At 46.5% G+C, this 20,829-nt stretch overlaps 1 protein-coding gene across 6 annotated transcripts in view; it reads right to left on the bottom strand.

Annotated features, from left to right (window-relative positions):
- RIPOR1 (RHO family interacting cell polarization regulator 1) overlaps window positions 1–20,829 on the bottom strand; it is a 238,548-nt gene that overhangs the window by 48,021 nt on the left and 169,698 nt on the right. For all 6 annotated transcript variants that reach the window (XM_088456781.1, XM_088456786.1, XM_088456785.1 and 3 more), the window contains 3 exons: window positions 9,391–9,533; window positions 6,504–6,678; window positions 6,234–6,369 (listed from right to left, as the gene is read on the bottom strand). In XM_088456781.1, coding sequence (XP_088312907.1) covers window positions 6,234–6,369; window positions 6,504–6,678; window positions 9,391–9,533 — 454 coding nt within the window. The remainder of the gene's footprint in view (window positions 1–6,233; window positions 6,370–6,503; window positions 6,679–9,390; window positions 9,534–20,829) is intronic.

Here is a 20,829-nt window from a genome sequence, read left to right as displayed (position 1 = left end):
TCCAAAAGGGGTGCCCCTTGGTGAGGTGGATCGTCTGCAGCCACCAAGTCAGAGCTAGACGCACCTCTGGAGAGAGTACCATCGTTTGTGTCCTTATACGATGTGGTAATCCATCCCAGCGGGAGAGGATCAATTTCTGCAGAGGCCGGGAATGAAATTGGGCATATTCCACCATGTTGAATGTCGACATCATGGATCCCAGTAACTGCATGGCTGAGTGTATGGACACTCGGCAACTGTGGAGGCATCTGCGCACTCACATCTGCAAAGTAGAGATTTTCTCTGCTGTCAGAAAAATTCTCTGCTGTTGAGAATTCAACAGCGCTCCCAGATGGAGCATCATTTGAGATTGGACCAGGGAGTACTTCTTCCAATTGATCAACCATCCGTGCATCTGCAGGACAGATATTGTCAGCTGTAGGTGGTGGTGAAGTACCTCTGGACACCTGCCAACAGCAAGAGGTCGTCCAGGTCCAGTAAAAGGTGGACCTCCTGGAGCTGCAGATGGGCCGCCATAACTTTTGTAAACACCCGAGGTGCAGTAGAAAGGCCAAACGACAGGGCCTGAAACTGGAAATGCTGTTGAGACACAGCAAACCTGAGAAAATGTTGGAGAGCCGAAGCATCCGTTCCATAGCTAGTATAATGGAACGTAGAGTTTCCATCCCGAACTGAGGTACCCTGAGTAACTTGTTCAGGGACTTGAGATTGAGGATAGGTCGGTGGGATCAGTTTGGTTTTTGAACCAGAAAAAGGCTAGAATAACCACCCATTCCCCTCTGGGATAACGGGACCGGTACAATGAACCCAGCCTGGAGCATGGATTGTACTGCCTTTTGAATGGCCAAAGCCTTGTTCTTGTTGGACAGGAGGCCTGTGCAGAAGAACTGATGGGGAGGCCGTCTGCAGAAGGAGAGGGCGTACCCCCAACAGACCACTTCTCTCACCCAGGTGTCTGTGGTAGTCTGACATCAGCACTGGATGAATTGAAGAAGTCGGCCGCCTACCCTGGGATCCCCCAGGGGGAGGCCCGCCCCGTCAAGCTGAGGGTTTGTCGTCAGACTTGGCAGCTGGACGTCTCGCACTCCAGGCTTGCTAGATTTCTTGGTGGAGGACAGCCTAGGAAAGGACTGGGTTCTGGCCTTACCTGGGGCCCGATAGATCCAAAAGGACGAAGTCCGAGACACCGAGGGAGCAGGAGCAGATGGCAGACAAGCAGACTTAGCTGCTGCCAGTGTATCCACAATTTTGTCCAAATCCGGGCCGAACACGACCTTACCATTATAAGGTAAACACTTCAAGTCCTTCGTGGAGTCCGCTTCTGCCCTCCAAGAATGAAGCCACAGGGAGCGGCAAGCCGCAATAGCCGCCGTGGAGATCCTGGCATTCAATAAGCTGACACCCAAGGCCGCTTCATTTATATAAGTAGCCAAATCTCGCAGGTTGCCCAAAAGATTCAACTGCTCCCTTGTCGCATCTGAAGACAAGGACCCCTCCAGGGTATTTGCCCAACATTCCATAGCCCGAGCCACCCAGCAGATAGCCATTGCTGGTCTGCACGCGGCACCTGAAAGGGAATAAATGAACTTCATACAAACCTCCATCTTTCTATCAGTAGTATCCTTCAGGGACAATGTGGAAGGCATAGGGAGAATCGCGCTATTAACCAAGCGCGTAACGTGGGATACCACTGCCGGTGAAGTTTCCCATTTAGAGAAATAGTCCTCAGTAAATGGATAAGCATGGGCCAAGCGCTTCTGCGGCTGGTAACGCTTCCCATGATTTTTCCATGTCCACCAGCTGGTCGGACAAAGGAAAAATAGCTGCTGCCACCTTTACAGGCTTAAAAAGAGCATGTCTGGACTTGGTCATAGAGGAGGACGATCCTCCAGCACCTAAGGCCACATGGACAGCTTGTATAAGACCCGGGATATATATCTTAGACTTGGACTCCCTCTCACGTATGGAAGAGTTGGAGTCGGAGTCATCCGGGATCGCCCCATCCTCAGATGACACCTCGTCATCATCATACAGAGTAGTTTGGGACGGCGGCAAAAATCTTTTAGCCGGTCTGCCCTGAGAGGCCTCCTCCTGTCGCACTTCTTCGACATTTTGCAATGCAGTGGGAACTGTATTAACCCACTAGGGAGATAGCACCTATAAGGGTGCAGCCGCCTGAAGCAGGCTCTAAAAGGGTATAAGCTGCTGCTGTGTGAACCCCAGAGGGGAAAACACAGGAGGGGCAGCTAAACGTCCCGCAATGGCTCCTGTGGAGTGACAGGAACCGTAGAGGGTGCATAGCACCTCAAACATAATCCCTCCAGTACCATGTCTCCCACCCCTAAAGTTGTTGTACATTTATTACAGGACAGCTGGGAGGGAGTCAAATTAGGCAGATCACTGCCAGACATAGTGAAGAGGATAGCAATATAATGTATGTGACCCCCTGCACAGAATTAACAGACTGTGAGGATGTACCCGACAACACCTGTGTTAGGGCTCAGAGAGAGAGAGAACAGGTACAGGGAAAGTAAAATGGCTGACAGTAAGAAAGTATCTCATATAGACATTGCTAGCATACAGTTACATACAATGCAGAATAATAAAAACACCTGCACTAAATCGCACTTTACTGGTCAACTACACAGACTAGCGTCTGGTAGGACAAAAGTGCTACATACACTGTCCACCGTCCAGGAAGAGTTTTACGTAGGGGGACCCGGACTCTGTACCACCTGACTGCTTTCTGCGACACTCAGCCAGGAAGATGGCCACCGGAGATCACTGAGGGGGCGGAGCCTGAGGAGGGAAGCTGCCACAGCCCAGCCAGACTGCTGTGGAAAGGCGCGCTGTGCAGCGGGGGAGGAGCCGGCTGTTAAACAGGGGAGGCTGCCTCCCCAGCCAGCGTTTAACCCCTGGGATGCTGGAGCGTTACGCAGAACTCCAGCCCAAAGTCCCAGGCGGCTTAGTGGGGACACAGGACTCAGTGCCTGGCCCCACTTGCTGTTATCCCCAGGGAGTCCCCCACCCTGGGGGGAAAAGACTGCGTCTCAGCGCGCACCACCACGGCAACATGCCGCTTCCTGCGTCCCTATAGCAGTCGGCCGCAGTCCAGGGATCTGCCGGGGTCCCTGCTAACAAAGACCCCAGAGGCCCGCCGAGATCCCAGGATCAGTACAGGCGTCGGCAGGGCGACGGAGCAACAGCGCGGACGTCCCCTGGACTGTCCTTGCTGTCGCTATGTAGAAGCACACTTTTTTTTTAAAACAAAAAAATCTTCAGGGGCTGCTTCAACAGCCCCCCCTGCGCGTCAGTGACCAAACTCTGGCCGGGCACCCAACGAAACCGAGGTGCCTCCAGCTTGGTGCCGGGGTATAGAGGGAGACCCAAGTGCATCCTGGGAAGAAAAATTTACTGCTTAAGGTGCCCGGATGACTCGGCATCACCTATACCCCAAGGTCACCCTGTGGACCCCCTATGGACCCTGAAGTAGAAGAAACAGGATTTTTGTACTTTCCAGTGAAATCCTTTTCTCTGATTCCATGGGGGACACTTGAGACAATGCGGTATAGCAAAACTTCTCCCCTTCTATACCCCACCCCCTGAAGTCTGTTTACATTAAACTAAGCCAAAGAACAGTGGTAGGAGGAGTGGAGAAGGAGGCCGCTAGTAGAATCTCTGGTCAGCGGGTCCTGATGGGGGGAATCGCTACTTGCAAAGCCAGGCAGTTGCTTTTGTATCCCCACCAGAGCCCGCTGAGTAAAGGCAACTGTACTCCGAAGCGGCTCCCTCAACTGAGAGCGTACCATCGGTTGTGTACAGCCCATGTCAAGAGGACAAAACACAAAAACTGAAATAAACTACATAGCAGCTCTGAAACGTGCTATAACCCTGAAGCACTAAAAAAAAAAAAATTAGGAAGGAAGGATATGGGGTATAGAGGGGGAGATGTGCTGAAAGATTCACTTTTTAGTACCCAGACTCCTCTAGCACCTGTTATAACCCATTGTCTCCCGTGTCCCTTATGCATGAAAGAGAAATCTTACTGTATACATTTGTCTCCTAGAATGCATACACTTAAATGTTTCACACCAATTTCAGCCCCAGTAAAGCACTTACCTTACTATTTTATGCTATTCCTTAGCCAAAGGTGTTGATGTTGATGCCACAGTCTTTAATTTCTCTTTCGCCTGTGCTGGGGGACACTGGACCATGGGTTGTAGGTGGGAAGGCGTGGATTTGGCACTAATGGTGCGTACACACTGGGCGATTAAAGTGGACGACTGAACGATAACGATATCGTTCAGTCGTCCACTTTATCGTCCATTTTTAACACAAAAAAGATGAACGATGACGACGACGCGCGTTCCCGCGGGTCGTTCGTCATCCTCGTTCATCGGGCTGACATGCAGGCCAACCTGACGACCTCGTCAGGTTGCTGCATGTCAGGGAATGGGTGAGAGAGCCCAGCGCTGAACGATATCGCTAATGATATCGTTCAGCGGCTGTGCTCAATGTCATGAACGACATTGAGCACAGCCTGCCGGGGACACACTAGACGATATCGCTCAGGGAGCATATCGTCTAGTGTGTCTGCACCTTAACACTGAATTCTATAACTCCTCCCCTCTGCAGCCCCTGACTTCAGTGTAAGTTTAGTGCCTGTGGAGAGAGGCACATTATTTCAGGGCAGCCCTGGTTTAGCTTAGGGATTTTTTTCCTTTATTTGTAATGTTATGTTTGTTTTTTTACTATAAGTACTGTGCGCTGCTTATAGCAGCACACAGCTGGAGTGTAAAGCGACGGTGAAAGCCGCATCTAAGGGGGGGGGATGGCGCTGAGCGCTTCCCCCATTCCACACACTCAGGTCTTCTCAGCGGTATTGAGTATGAGTTATGATTTTGGGTCGTTTTGACCGTCAATTTCATTTTTCGGAGTGATAGTGTCACCGAGTATTGCTTCTCCTTACCAGGCACTTTTGAAGTTGTATTGAAGTCAGGGGCTGCAGAGGGGAGGAGTTATAGATTTCAGTGTTAGTGCCAAATCCACACCTTCCTACCTACAACCCATGGCCCAGTGACCCCCAGCCTGACTCAGAGAAAAGGATTCAATGGTAAGTACCCAAAAATCCTAATTTTTAAATTCAATAGGGTTTTTTTTTTTAACAGCATTGGGTGGTCTACACTACAGTATCAGCTGTCATAAGAGAGCAATCTGTGCCACTTCATTAGCGGACTTTTGTCAAGGAATGATGATGTTTGACCATGCAAGATGACATTTTGCCTCTTTCTGAGTCCCGTTTTTTGGAGGGAAAAATCCGAACTCGACGTGCAAATTCGAACCTATCGGAGCCTGCCCAGGATTTAATGGCAAAATTTTTTTTTATTAAATGCATAGTAATAGCAGGAGTGTAGTGATATAATAACAGCCAGACATCAGCATTTGTCAGTCGCCTGCCTGCTTCATCAGATTATCAGGTATAGTACAGTATATCTCCCAAAACTGAAGCATTAGTGAGGTTAGGACGTATTTCCTGTAATGAAGTAGCATGCAGGTACTGTAGCAGTATAGTACCCACTTTCAACATTATAGTAGCAGCATTTCACTTGAAATTTACACTGTACAGTTTATGGTAAAATACATGAAAATTACCTGTTAAAGAACAAATCGGCACTGGAGATCTTTAGATTTTTGGTGCCATAAAACAAGCAGAGCTGCCTTTTTAGGATGGATGGTAAATAGCAGATAATTACAGCTCAATTTGCTGCACTGTGTGAGCCCCAACTCACTACTGTTGCTCTGTACCTCGTACAGTCCTTTCTGGCTTCTCTCTATCAATCTCTCACAGTTACCCTACTGCATGGGCCCTATTCCTTTTCCTCTTTCCAGCCTAAGTATGCGATCCGGGTTACACTGGCTCCAGAGTCACTGCAATACTGAGGTAGTGGAACAATGTCTTCCATGGGCAACCTGCCTCACATCACCTCCACACCCAACCCTACCTGCAGTATCATCCGACTTAAGTGAGTGTCGTGCAGCAGCACTGATATGTCGGCTAAGGTCAGAGAGAAAGATTTACTCAGAGACCGACTCAGCCTGACCTACGGAATCTTGTTAAATACCTGCAATTTAATGTTTAGAATCCTGTTTGTTTAGACCCATAAATTGACTCGGATCCCTAGCATAAAATAATGTTGCCTAAAAAAGTTGGGTGACTTATCAGAGATTCTCACCTTCTTCTGCAGAGTTTGCTCTTCCTGATTTTTCCTCTGTTAGAGTGCATATAACTTCTAAGATTTGGGCCTCTCTCATCAATTTATCAAGTGCATATAACTCCCGACAGCGAAGGGGCCCAAATGTACCCAATTGCTGCAGGTAGAAACAACAGTGTGCGTCAGTTAAGTAATTAGATTATCAACACATTTGTATTTCATGCCTGTATATACTGTAGTACAATATTTATTGCTTTATTCAAAATACTAAACTTCCATTTAAGGACTTACCAGCAGTAATCTGTTACAGTTGCTCAGGTGCAAAACCAAGGCCCTATCCAGATGTTCACTACCTGTACTTAAAGGATAGGAGATTCCTTCAGGGGTAGAGCACACCCTGATATCCTCTGCTGCAGGTCTACTCTGCTCTACAGCCACCATAGGCAAATGCTCAGTGCTTAGGCTTCTAAGAGAAAGGACACAACAAGTGGTTATTAAGGTTTCATACAGAATGTGAAATACATGATTTGTAAAACACAGCTATTGTGTTCAAGTTGCTTCTATTCATAGGCAATATATTTCACTGTGATGCCTAGATTTTCAAAGTAGTAAAGCAGTGACATGGGAATTAGAATACTTTTTTCCCTTCTACACTATGTAGACTAGAGGTTCTCAAACTCGGTCCTCAGGGCCCCACACAGTTCACGTTTTCCAGGTCACCCAGCAGGTGCACAGGTGTAGTCATTACTCACTGACACATCTTAAAAGATCCAAAGGTGGAGCTAATTATTTCATTTGCGACTCTGCGAGGAGACCTGGAAAACATGCACTGTTTGGGGTCCTGAGGACCGAGTTTGAGAACCTGTGATGTAGACAAAAGTGATTGGATACTGACAGCAAATAGATCAACAAGATTTTATTGACGTCAGTACTTTGTACTGTAGGTCCACCACGTGCAGTGATTACTGCAGACACCCTTCTTGGCAAACTGTCCACAAGTTCCTGGACAACAGCAGGCGGTATGTTTTGCCATTCCGCCTTAACCACTTAACTGACGAATACTTGTCGTGAAAACCGCACAGAAATTGTCTTTTTTTAAAATTTTATTAAGTTTAAAACGTATTTTTTAAAATCTATTTAAATATCTTATTTAAGAAAAATATACTCACAGGATGTTTTGCATCTCCCCCCCCCCCCCAACTCCCCTGTCCATATACCCCTATTGTAATTTAACGGTCCACCCTCCATCAAAAATAGCCCCCCAAGGCATCATAAGACCCCCAGCAATAACAACCCCCACCCACGCTAGGTATATTAGGTACCTGTGGCCCCCTCTACCTCCCCCGGGCCAAAGATGCCACTCCACCATTACCCCCCCCCCAGATCGAACCCCAACCCCCTCCCATTTGCAGAGTGCAGTGGGGCAGGGGGGACCGATCATCAGTCCCCCCTGCTGCAGCTGATTTCTGCACACAGCAAACTGGCACTCGTAGGGGGAACTATGTTCCCCTCCTAACACTTTTACTGATGGCACATGTGTCCCAGAGCGCCGTTCACACAGCATTCTGGGACACGATACTGGCAGTGATGTCAGCGGTCACATGACTTCAGGGGGTCTGGGGAGACAGAGGAACTCAGTATATATATATATGTGTGTATATATATATATATATATATATATATATATACACACACATACACACACACACATATAATATATATATATTATATGTGGAACACTCTGCCCGATCACTGTGGCCAGCAGTGTTCGGGGCATATGGGGGACAGAAGCGGAGCCGAGGCAGGAAAGGGGGCGAGAGCGCTGCAGGCCGCCCTTGTATTTACTGTAACCACGCAGCGGCTACTGCTTTACTAGAGTGTTCACTGGCGTGATCACTGTCAGCGGGCAGCTGCAATGGAAGGGTGTCCTGCCGGTTGCCCGGGACATAGCAGCAGCTGCGGCTACTGCTACAGTGATCACTAGCGTGATCACTGTCAGCCGGCAGCCGCAGTGTGAGGGTGTCCCGCCGGCTGCCCGGTACATAGCAGTGGCTGCGGCTACCAGAGCGGCAACTGCTTCAGTGATCACTATCACTGCTGGCCACAGTGATCGGGATACAAGGAACAGCAGCAGCCGCTGCTTCTTCACAGTAACACACGCCACGGTGGGAGGGGGCTGCAGCCGGTTCCCGATCACTATGGCCAGCAGTGATCGGGAGCAGCAGGTGTAGAGAGACATCTAGTGGGCTTTTCTGATTGGTCGTATCAGATATGACCATGTCAAGGAAAGCCCAGTCTGGTGTTGTCATATCTGATACGACCATGCCAGGCAAGTAGTTAAGTACAGTGACCAAAGTTGGAGTCGGCCTAGAACGCACCAGTCACTGTTATTCATCCCAGATGTTCTCAATAGGGTTTTGATCTGGACTGTGAGCTGGCCAGTCCACCCAGGTTACTGAATTTTCTGTATACCAGTCCAGCGTCACTATGGAAGCATGACAGGTGGCATTGTCGTCCTGATAAAAACATTTGTTATTTCCGTAGAACTGTCACAGTGTAGGGAACACAGAGTTATCGAGAACATCTCTATACTTCTCATTTTATACTTTACAGAGCACGTGTCTGCTGCAGGAGCACACCATTGGGGGAGTCCAATCACTTCCGTCTACACAGTATATAATTTCATTTGAAAATGTCATTTCATCTTCATTCCATATGTATAGGCCTAAACGCATTCTTTTAGCCAGCTTGTAAAAGCGCTGCGGAATGTGTGCACTATATAAATAACTGGTAATAAATAAATAATATGCAACTATTATATTTTCCATACTATGATGATAGAGTTGGAAGAGTTTTTCAAGTGCTAGATATGGTCTTCTCTAAATATCCATATGGCTTCCTGCAGTGTTACACAAAAGGCAGTCCACCCCTCCCAACCCCCAATGCTTCTATTGTATTAAATAAAAACAATTTCTATTTTTATTTTTCAGATTTCCTTCAAAATGTAAGAGATTTGGAGATGTATGCTTAAATTCAGTTTTGAATATTACATATATATTTATATTCGTGCAATGTGTAATATATACAGTACTAGGGAGCACAGAATGAAATTAGCCCATATTTGGAAACAAACATAAATCTAGGAAACCGCTATATGGAGAAAAAACTGTGGCCTTGCCTCTCATTGTGACCACCTTCTTCCTCAGAGCACTCGGAATCCTCCATGTCAGAAGTGATGTTTAAGAAGTCGAAGCTCTCTAGGGCATGTTCCACAGTCAGGCTTATGCTGGAGGCTCTGCTCCTGAAGACTCCTTGCTTCTGCTGTCAGTGTGAAGAGAAAGTTAAGAACTTGTCACACATTTCTGATGAGCAGACAGGACAAGGTCAGAAGAAATCAGCTCTTTCCAGACTAATAAGCCAGTTAACGTGTAACAAATGCAAAACAGTTTCTTCATAAATTTAAGTGCGGTATTAGAGTTTAACAGACAAAATGTCGACACCAAATGGTTGACTTACAATATGTTGGCAGGGACAAATGGTTGACACATCTAGTCGACACAAAAATGGTCAACATTTTTTTTGCATTTTAAGCCTAATCTTAACCCTCCCCGTTGCCTAACCCTAAATCTCAGAAAAAAGCCTAAACCTATCAGTAGCCTAACCCTAACTGTCCCCTCTGGCAGCCTAACCCTACCCCTCCCCCAGGTGCCTAACCCTAAAAATGTTGAAAAAACAAAATAAATAAGACATGCATCGACCATTTGAACCTGTCAATCGGTTTGTACCTGGCAACCTTTTGAACTGCTGACCTATTGCCTGTACGACTTATGCATTGTCAACCTTTTGGCTGTCGACCCTTCATCCAGATACAGTAACTACAATGAGGTAATCTTCAACAAGCCACACAAGTTTGTCATTTTGTTAAGCAATTATGCTGAAATTTCCCCAACATTGCAGTCTTTGGAGGCCTAAAACAGTGGCAGAGGTCAGAATAGCAGAAAAAGGGGCGGGCCAGGACAGGACGGAGCGGTAGACAAGACTAAAGTTACCCATATTAAATAAGCATTTAAAGAACTTCAAAAGGTGGGTAACATAGCTATAGAGCAGGACTCCCAATTGTCTCAAATTGGAAAGAGCAATTAGCAGCGTTAACACTGAAGTAGCTATTGCTATGTTTCTTATAAAGCTGAGTGGTTACAATGGGCCTGATTCAGAGTTGTATGCTAATAGTATCGTGATGCTAAAATATGCTAATTCTGCAGGAGACATCTAAAGAAAAAAATGATGCCTCCTGCCAGCCAGGGGCGTTTCTAGAGAGGAGGGGGCCCCTGTGCAGTCTCCGACACGGGCCCTCTCCTCTCCGCCCGGCAGCGCACTGAGCTGTGCGCAGCCAGCGCCGGATTTATAGACTCTGGGCACTAGAGTGTGCCCAGAGTCTATAATGTATGCACAGGTCACCGGGATAATGGCCACGGCAGCCATTTTCCCTGCACTGCGCATGAGCAAACAACGGGAAAATGGCCGCCGCAGCCATTTTCCAGTCGCTTTACAGTGCCAGACTCCAGCGCCGACGTGGGACTCCGGAGAGGTAAGTAATATTATGGGTGCAGGGTGTGCGGTGCGGGCCACCCTGGACCCAGGGGCCCGTGTTCCCACACACACCCTGCACCCATTATAGATACGGCCCTGCTGCCAGCATCGCAGATTGGATCGCCATTGCGACCATCGATTGTGATGGCCGCAGTCATCGCCCACCTGAGTAAATCTAAGCTTACTTAGAATGGGCGACAGAACTCCTCTTCTGAATCAGACCCTGGCCTTGACACTTTCACAAAACGGAGGAGACACCTCCGATTTGGGGAACGGTTACCGTCGCCACCCATTCCCCACCCTCAAACGGCTGCTGCTGGTTAATCCGGCTGCGGTGTCCAGGGCACTGCGAACCCTGCCGCATGCGCAGTCCTCAAAACATCGGTCAATTGCAACCGATAGGGGCCTGCGTACAACTCTACATCAGGCCCAATAACATTTTTAACTTCAGAAAAATCACAGCAATCAGTCACCTACAAAGAAACCACAGACTGCTCAATGAGAGCCTGCATGACTTACTATGAAATGAATGGTGGATTAAATCAATGCATATACATTTTATTAACTTTTACATTGATGATACATATTTTCTCAGTCCCTTTTTATTCTTATATTTGTTTTGTTATTTTTCAGTATACAGTCTTCTTGTTTTACTTGAGAGCTGAACAATAAAAAAAATCTGTTTATCTGGTCTAGTCGGTGTATGGACAATGTATAGCACAACGTTCTTGTCTTCATTGTTAAAGTATCTTTACTATTTTGTATGTACAGTAAGGATAACTGTAAAGGACCATTGCTGTGAGTGTCTGAATTTACTTGAGAAAAACCAGGCACTTCTGGTAGGACCCTTACCTATTGGTGTTAAACACTAATGCAAACACATTTGAACGAGTATAAGCGTTATACGTTTGCACATGCATAGATATGTGGGTCACCTACAGTGATATGCACAGGATATACTCGGCTAACAAGAGCTTCTAGAAAGCAGGCAATATGGAGCTTTGCTCATTTCTATTCATAGCCCATTACATTTCAACGAAATGCCTCTGAAATTAATGGACTACTGAAACTATTAGGAAAGGTATGCACATAAGAAATAAAGATGGGAAATGTAGTACTCCAAATTCCTCAAGCAGCCTGACCGCTATATAGCCTGGATGCTTCCCACTAATAATAGGTAAACCTGGAGTGGTAATGTGCCACCTTAGTGGTTAAAGTGGGATTTTAAGGGCTCCACAAGACTCTGCTTTATCATACCAAAATGACAATTTATTGTTAAATCAACCATTGGGATAAATTAGCAATTGGATAAACAAACCATTGCCATGCATCATGCAAGGGGCAATACAGCAGAACACTGGTGTAATTTGCTAACTCCAGGTGTGTATGCAGACAAGGTTGTCTCTTATGGCCTGATACAGAAATAATTCACTGTTCAACAGAAATGAGCAGGTAAAATATACGTCTGCTCGCCCATATACAAAGTTGTGCAATATCCAAATGAGAAGTGGCAGAACTCCCTGAGGCAGTGGAGTCACTGGCCTCCAGGCACCAGCTGCAAGGGGGCACACAGATAAATCCATCTATAAACGCTGCCAGCGGTTAGAGATGGATCTGTTTAAGGGGTACATACCGTCCGTAGAGCCACTATCTCCGCTCTTCAGGCACCACCAGCGGCGGTTAGTGGCAGAGCAATAAAATTTTGTGTGTGTATTGCAAGTTGCAATAAAAAAGAAAAACTTTATTGAACCAACCGCCGGCGGTGCCCTCAGATATGCATCACTGCAATCTAAACAGCATGTAGATGAGCAGAAAGACGCAACCGACCCAGGGATAGGTAAGTGGAGCCAGAGGGATGGGGGGGCTGGCTGCAGAGACAGTGGGGGCTGGCTGAAGACACAGAAAGGGGGGGCTGGCTGGAGACACAATGGGGGCTACCTGGAGACAGAGAGAGGCTGGCAAGAGACAGTGTTGGCTGGCTGGAGAGACAGAGGTGAGACACAGAGGTGGCTGGCAATGGGGGCTGACTATAAATACATAGAGGGGCTGGCTGGAGAGACACTAGGGGCGCTGGCTGGAGAGAAACTAGGGGCGCTGGCTGGAAAGAAACTAGGGGCGCTGGCTGGAGAGAGACACTAGAGGGGGCTGGCTGAGACACTGGGGGATGGTTCGAGAGACACTGGAAGATGGTTGGAGCTAGAGACACACGGGGGGTGTGTAGCAAGCTGGAGCCTACAGGGGGGCACCACATCTATTTTGCCTCCGCCTGGTTTACTACTAGTCACCATTATAAGTAAGTTGGTGCACAAAACCCTAAACTAGGTACAAATGATTCACCCCAAAACAAAGTAGCGAATTCTACTCATCGATAATTCCATTTCGTCATAGAGACCACATGGCTGCCATTACAATGGGATATCACCCCTCCTCCTATAGTTTAGACAGGACATTTTCTAGGGACCACCCAACTGCTGGTATATAGCCTCACTTCTCCCCTTCCTTCTTTTTGAGTGTCTCCATATAATCGGTCCCTGGAAAACACTACTAGGGGAGGGTATTCTGGAGGTTGCCATGGGATCTCTACAAAGAAATTGAATTATCAGTGAGTATAATTTGCTGTTTTCTTCTATGATCCCCCATATGCTCCACTGTGCATCTTTCTTCCAGCGTCCTGTTGAAGCGTCATGCCCCAGAGTTAATTTTGCCAAACCACAAGATTTACAAGGACTACCTTTTCATTAAGTTGCTTGCTAATGATTGAAACATCGGGGAGTAATTGGCCTGGTATTAAACAGAATATATGATGACACAGGGGCACCAAATAGTTAAATTTGGTTGTAAGCACTGTCTGTACTTGGAGATTAATTAAGTGTGGGTTCTGATTTTGCATGTATAAACAATTGCACAATGTATTATTAGCTCAGAATCTTTAGATGTTAAATTGAGGGATTAAATGTAATTTTCCCCCTGAATATATTATGAATAAATATATGTAGAGATATAGTAAGAACTTACCTATGTTATCTCTTTCTACAAAGTCCATAGGGAGACCTTGGGGTATAGGTGATGCCGAGTCATCCGGGCACCTTACACAGTAATTTTTTCTCCCATGATGCAACAGGTCTCCCTCTAGACCCCGCCCACGGGCCGGAGGCTCCTCAGTTACGCAGCAAGCCAAAGGCCGGAGGAGGATAAAAGAAAGAAGAAAGTCTGGAACACTCAATCACATTCTCACACTGAAGGAGGCGGAAAACCGGTGACCAGAGCGAAGCCCATCTGAAGCATAGGTGTGTCAGGGCGGGTGCCCTGTAGACCCTATGGACTTCGTAGAAAAATAGATAAAGGTAAGCTCTACTTTTCTATTTCAGGGTCCACAGAAGGTCCACAGGGAGACCTTGGGGGATTTCCCAAAGCAGTACCTTCAAGGGTGGGGACGCTCCTCTGCAGAAAGGAGAATCCGCCGCCCGAAGGAAGCATCCAGTGGCAAAGGTATCAAAAGCATAATACCTCAAAAAGGTCTGGATAGAAGACCATGTACAAAGCTGCACAGCCGAGGCACCACGGCGAGCTGCCCATGAAGGTTCCACAGACCTGGTAGAATGAGCAGTAACAGAGGGCGGCACAGAAAGTTTATTTATTGGCAGGCCATCCCCTCTTGTGGAAACCATAAAGTACAAACAAGGAGTCTGACTTCCGAAGGGAAATGGTACGATCCACATAAATAGTGAGGGCACGTACCACATCCAACCAAAAGGTCTGAGGAGTTAAAGGCAGGCACAATAATTTCCTCATTAATGTTAAAACTAGAGAGACAACCTTAGGAAGGAACCCAGGGCGACTTCGAAGCACTGCCTTGTCCCTGTGAAAAACTAGAAATGGGGAACGACAAGAGAGAGCCCCCAAATCGGAAACTCTTCTGGCAGAAGTAATGGCCAGAAGAAAAACAATCTTGGCAGTAAGCCATTTGAGGTCCACTGAGCCCATTGGTTCAAAGGGAGGGCCTTGGAGGGCCCTAAGGACAACAGCCAAATCCCAAGGCGCTACAGGAGGGTCAAAGGGAGACTGGATACAAAGGACCCCCTGCAGAAAAGTGCAGATGTCACAAAGAGGAGAAATACTTCGCTGGAACCACACTGATAGGGCCGAGATATGGACCTTTAGTGTAGCAAGGCGAAGACCAAGGTTCAATCCCGCCTGCAGGAAAGCCAACACTCTGGATATCCTAAACACGTCTAATCACGGCAAGGGTCTAAGGACAGGCGTCGAAATCCCGACGTCTGTCATTTTACCTACGCCGGGAGCCCGGCATCCCGATCTAAGGTGAGCCAGGAGCGGACAGCCACAGGGGGGGGGGTTCTGGGTCAGGGCTTCCGGAGGGACTTAGGGTTAGGCAGCCCCCCAGGAGGGTTTGGCTAGGGGTAGGCACTTGGGGGGAGGTTATGGTTAGGCACCCCTACAGGAGGGTTAGGGTAGGGAATTAGGGTAACGGTACTTACCTTTGTAAGGAAATGAGAGCTATTAGTATATGTGGCACCTGAAAAGGAAACTTGGTAAGGGTTAAAAAAATAGAAGGAAGAGAGAAAAAAAGAAAAATGTGTTTATAGCTCTTTTTCTGAAATGTTGGTGGAGACTGAATACGTAATGCCAACATTTCAGAAAAGAGCTATAAACACATTTTTCTTTTTTAACTTATACATACATAGTTTGTTTTGTTTTTTCTCTCTCTTCCTTCTATTTTTTAACCCTTACCAATTTTCCTTTTCAGGTGCCACATATAGTAATAGCGCTCATTTCCTTACAAATTTAGATTTAATTTATACAGAGCTGCTCGACACTTTTCCAAACACAACTGTACGTATATATTTTTTATTTTTTATTGAAACACCATGAAGTCAACACATACATAATGTATTTGATACAAAAACAACTGATCAATTAATAAAATGAACAGTTACAGCAATTTTCATTATATGCTTGAGTCCATTTATACAATTTGTGTTTAATAGGAGAGAAAAAAGAAAAAAAAAAATTGGATATATAAATACACACATTTTCCAGTAAAACAAATAGGCCTCCCTTTAGACCAGAAGGTTATCAAATATAAAGCAAACATAGCTGTTTTACTCTTTTCTGTCAGTTTAAAGATGTATATAACAATGTAACCATCTATGTTTGAGAAGAGAGCGGCCGCAGGTACAGAACGCCAAGGAGGGAGGGACACGGTGAGACAGGGAAAGGAGAAGTCCAAGTGGACAGCACAGTTCCCTAAAAATCTAACCTAATTGGAGGATCCTCAGCTATTGTTCGTTGACAATACCATTGGGTAAATTTGAATGATTCATGAATTCTATGTCTCTGTGCTGAGGTCAGAATTTCTATATAACTCTCCCAGGTTAAGAAAAATGTTCCCACTCGAGCTTCCCTCTCTACTACAGTCTCAATCCAGTCCATATTAAATACATGAAAAAGCTTTTCTTTAAAAAGATGCAGAGTAGGTGGAGAAGTTTCAATCCACGTCTGGAGTATCGTCTTGCGGGCCACCACACTTACAATAAGCAGAAGTCTCTTACAACCCCTCGCCACTCGCTGGCCTTCCGGAAGTATCCCAAACAGGGCCCACACATCAGTGAATGGTACATAATTCATCAGGTGTTCAAGGGCGTACTTCCTTTCTTGAAGCCAAAAGGTTCTTAAAAGAGGACAAGACCAAAAATAATGATACAAGTTGGCAGTAGCGGATTGACAGCGAGGACAAGAGGCCGAAGAGATCATACCCGGCAAATATTGTACGTATATATTTTAATTAGCGGTACTTACCTAATTAGCAGTCGGGATCTTCACCTCTGCCGAACTTCCGCTGTCGGGATTTGAACCGCCGGCCATGCCCATTCAAAATAGGTATGCCATACTCTGTGGTAAATTCTAGCAAAAGCAGGTTTACGTGCTCTGAGCATGGTGTTAACCACAGAGCCGGAAAAACCCTTGGAACTTAAGAGTGATGTCTCAAGAGCCACGCCGTCAAAGACAGACGACCCAGATCTGGGTAGAGGCAAGGACCCTGAGACAACAGGTCCGGACTTTGAGGCAACAGCCACGAAGTGTCGATGGAGAGCCTTTGAAGATCTGAGTACCATGGACATCTGGGCCACGCTGGAGCCACCAGCAGGACCGTGCCTCCCGCTTGTTTGAACTTTCGAAGAACACGAGGAAGAAGGGAGAATGGAGGAAACAGGTACACAAACTGAATGGTCCACTTGACTGACAGATAGTCCACCAAGAGAGCTCTGGTGTCTCTTGTCCTGGACCCGTACCCGTGGCAGCTTGTGATTTATTTGGCCATGAGATCCACGTCTGAAAGGCCCCACTTGTCCACTAGGAGCTGAAACACTTCTTGGTGAAGACACCATTGCCCGTCATGACGGCTGAGGAAGTCCGCTTCCCAATTCAACACTCCTGGAATGAACACCGCCGATATGGCTCGTAGATGGCTCTCCGCCCATGTCAGAATGCGTGACACCTCTGTCATTGCTGCCTGATTTTCAGTTCCTTCTTGACCGTTTAGGTAAGCCACCGTTGTAGCATTGTCTGACTGCATTTGCACAGGTTTTCTGTGAAGCAGCAGCCTGGCTTGTGATAGGGCCCTGAAAACTTCCCGAAGTTCCAATATGTTGATTGGTGGCACAGATTCGTCTGTGGTCCACTTTCCCTGAAAGAAGAGTGGAGCTGTCACTGCGCCCCAACCCCGAAGACTGGCGTCCATCGTGAGAGGGACCCAGTCAGAGATCCAAAAGGGACGCCCCCTTGGTGAGGTGGATCATCTGTAGCCACCAAGTGCGAGACAGGCGCACCTCCGGAGAGAGCACCATCATTTAAGTCCGTATATGATGGGGAAATCCGTCCCACTTGGAGAGGATCGATTGCTGCAGAGGCCGGGAATGAAACTAGGCATACTCCACCATGTCAAACGTTGACACCATAGATCCCAGTAACTGCATTGCTGAGTGGACTGACACTCGGCGACTGTGAAGGCATCTGCATACACGAGTCTACAAAGTGGAGATCTTTTCAGCTGTTAGAAAAATCCTTTGCTGTTGTGAATCCAACAGAGCATCCTTTGAGACGGAATCAGTGAGGACTTCTTCCAATTGATCAACCACCCATGTACCTGGAGCACAAATATCATTAGCTGCATGTAGCAGTGAAGCACCTCTGGGGACCCTGCTAGCAGTAAGAGGTTGTCCAGGTATGGTAACAGGCGGATTCCCTGCAGCCGCAGATGGGCTGCCATTACCTTTGTAAACACCCGAAGTACCGTTGCAAGGCCAAACGGCAGAGCCTGAAACTGGAAATGTTGTTGTGACACAGCAAACCTGAAAAAACGTCGGAGAGTTGAAGAAATCGGAATATGCAGGTATGCATCCTGAATATCCAGGGATACTATAAAATCCCCAGGTTCCATAACCAGTATAATTGAGCATAGGGTTTCCATCCTGAACCTGGGTACCCTGAGGAATTTGTTCAGGGACCAGAGATTGAGAATAGGATGGTAAGAACCATTTGGTTTATGGACTAGAAAAAGGTTGGAATAATAACCCATTCCCCATCAGGGACAACGGGACCGGTACAATGACTCCTGCCTGCAGCATGGATTGTACCACCTCTTGAATAGCCAAAGACTTGTTCAATTATTTTGCACAGGACTTCTGAAAAACTCGATGGGTACCCCAGAGAGACCACTTCCCTCACCCAGGAATCTGTGGTAGTCTGATACCAGTACTGGGCGAACTGAAGAAGTCGGCCTCCCACCACGGGGTCCCCCAAGAGGAGGCCCGTCCTGTCAGGTGGAGGGCTTAACATCAGGCTTGGCAGCCGGAAGTCTGGTAGTCCAAGCCTCCTTATTAGACCTGGTGGATTTCTTGGTGGTGGATGGCCTGGGTAAGGACTGAGTTCTAGCCTTACCTGGGGCCCGATAGGTCCGAAAGGACAGAGTCCGAGCCCCCGAAGAGGCCGCAGCAGAAGGCAGACAAGCTGACTTAACTGCTGCTAAGTATTCACAATCTTGTCCAAATCCGGGCCAAACAAGACACTTCCGTCATAAGGCAAACACTCCAACCCCCTCTTGGAGTCCGCATCTGCCCTCCAAGAAGGGAGCCACAAAGAGCGGCGAGCCGCAATGGCCGCCGAATAAATCCTGGCATTTAATAAGCTAACATCCAATGCTGCCTCATTTATGTAGGTAGCAGAATCTCTGAGGTTTCCCATAAGATTCAGCTGTTCTCTGGTAGCATTTGGGGCTAAGGATATTTCCAGACTATTAGCCCAACATTTCCTTGCCCGAGCCAACCAACAGATAGCCATAGCTGGTCTGTATGCAGCCCCCAAAAGAGAATAAACAGATTGAAGACAGACCTCTACCTTCCTATCTGTAGAATCCTTCAGGGATGACATTGAAGGCATATGTAGCGTCGCGCTTTTTACCAAGCACATGACATGGGAATCCACCGCCGGTGGAGTCTCCCACTTCAGCAAAAGGATAAGCAGAGGCTAGATGTTTCTGTGGTTGATAACGCTTCCCTGGCGTTCTCCAAGCTACCTCCAAGTGATTCATCAGTTGATCAGACAACGGGAATATAGGCTCAGCCGCTTTTTCTTCCAAGAAATATGCATGCTTAGACTTCGGCGCAGGAGGCTCATCCTCCTCAATGATCAGGGCTGCCTTCAGACCTGGAATGTATATATTTGACTTGAACTCTGCCTCCTGAGGGGGGAGATCAGAGTCAGACTCATCCGGGAGCAGTCCATCAAAAGATGATACATCATCACTTACAGTAGATTGCGAAGACAGCAAGACCATTTTAGCTGGTCTGCTGACGGGTGCACCGTTTTGCCGTGCCTCAGTCGCATTTTGCAACACAGCAAGAAATGTATTAACCCACTGGGGAGGCAACACCTGCATGGGTTTAGACTGTTGCAGCAGGTTCTGTGCTGGTATAAGGTGCTGTTGTTGAAAACCAAATTGGGGAAACCCAGGAGGGCCTGCCAAATGCCCCGCAATGGCCGTTAGTGCCTTTGCAAAGCACTCCCATGGCAGCTCCTGCTGAGTGGCAGAAGCAGCAGAGGGACCTGGAGGGGTATAACACCGCAAACATAACTCCTTAGAGGCTATGTCCCCCGCCCCTAACACCGCTGTACATTCTTTACAGAGGAGCTGAGTAGGAGCCAAAATTAATGATATCACTCTCACTGCCAGACATAGTGAAGAGGATACCACTCTATAGATGTGACTGTGTAGTATGGCTCAGAATAGGTACAGGGATAGCAATAAAATGGCTGACAGTTATAGAAAGAGATTATTATTTACAGTAACACCCATTTTTAGACCTCTATATTATAATTTTGATTAGACATCACTTTAGTTCAGATTATTTTCATATTTATTTCACTTTGAGTGATTCATTTCAATTCATTATATATATTTATTTTAAAAAAATCTCTCTAAAGAACATTGGTATATATAGATATTATATTTTTGTATACTTGCCACTATTATTACATATATATTTTATTTGCAAATTAATTTTAAGTTTTATCACCGAGGAACCTTTTAATTAATTTTTTATAAAATTATTTTTTATTTTGCATACAGATTTTTTCTGCCCCGTTTGAGATTAAATTAGATAATTAATTATTTATAATAATGTATGTTTTTTTTTTAATAATAATATTTCTTTATGTAATTCTGTATACTTTATAAGATTCAATCATAGCAGCTTAGTCAATAATGTAACCATTAAACAAATCCCTGCTATATTCTCTTTATTGAATCAACAGAAATGGCTCTCCCTTTTAAATCACTGTGCAATCCTCTCACAAAGATATATGACACACTGTTACAAATACTACTGATTACTTGTCAATCAGATACATGTGTCTCTAATTCGGGTCAGCCCTACTAATTATCTAGACTAAATACTACTGGTTAGACCATATGTCACTCTGACGCAATGGCTGTTTCCGATTGGTTCCC

This window comes from Taudactylus pleione, unplaced genomic scaffold (genome assembly GCF_031769625.1).
Source record: "Taudactylus pleione unplaced genomic scaffold, aTauple2 ptg000717l, whole genome shotgun sequence".
Classification (NCBI taxonomy): Eukaryota; Metazoa; Chordata; class Amphibia; order Anura; family Myobatrachidae; genus Taudactylus; species Taudactylus pleione.
This window is presented reverse-complemented; position numbering and strand designations above follow the sequence as displayed.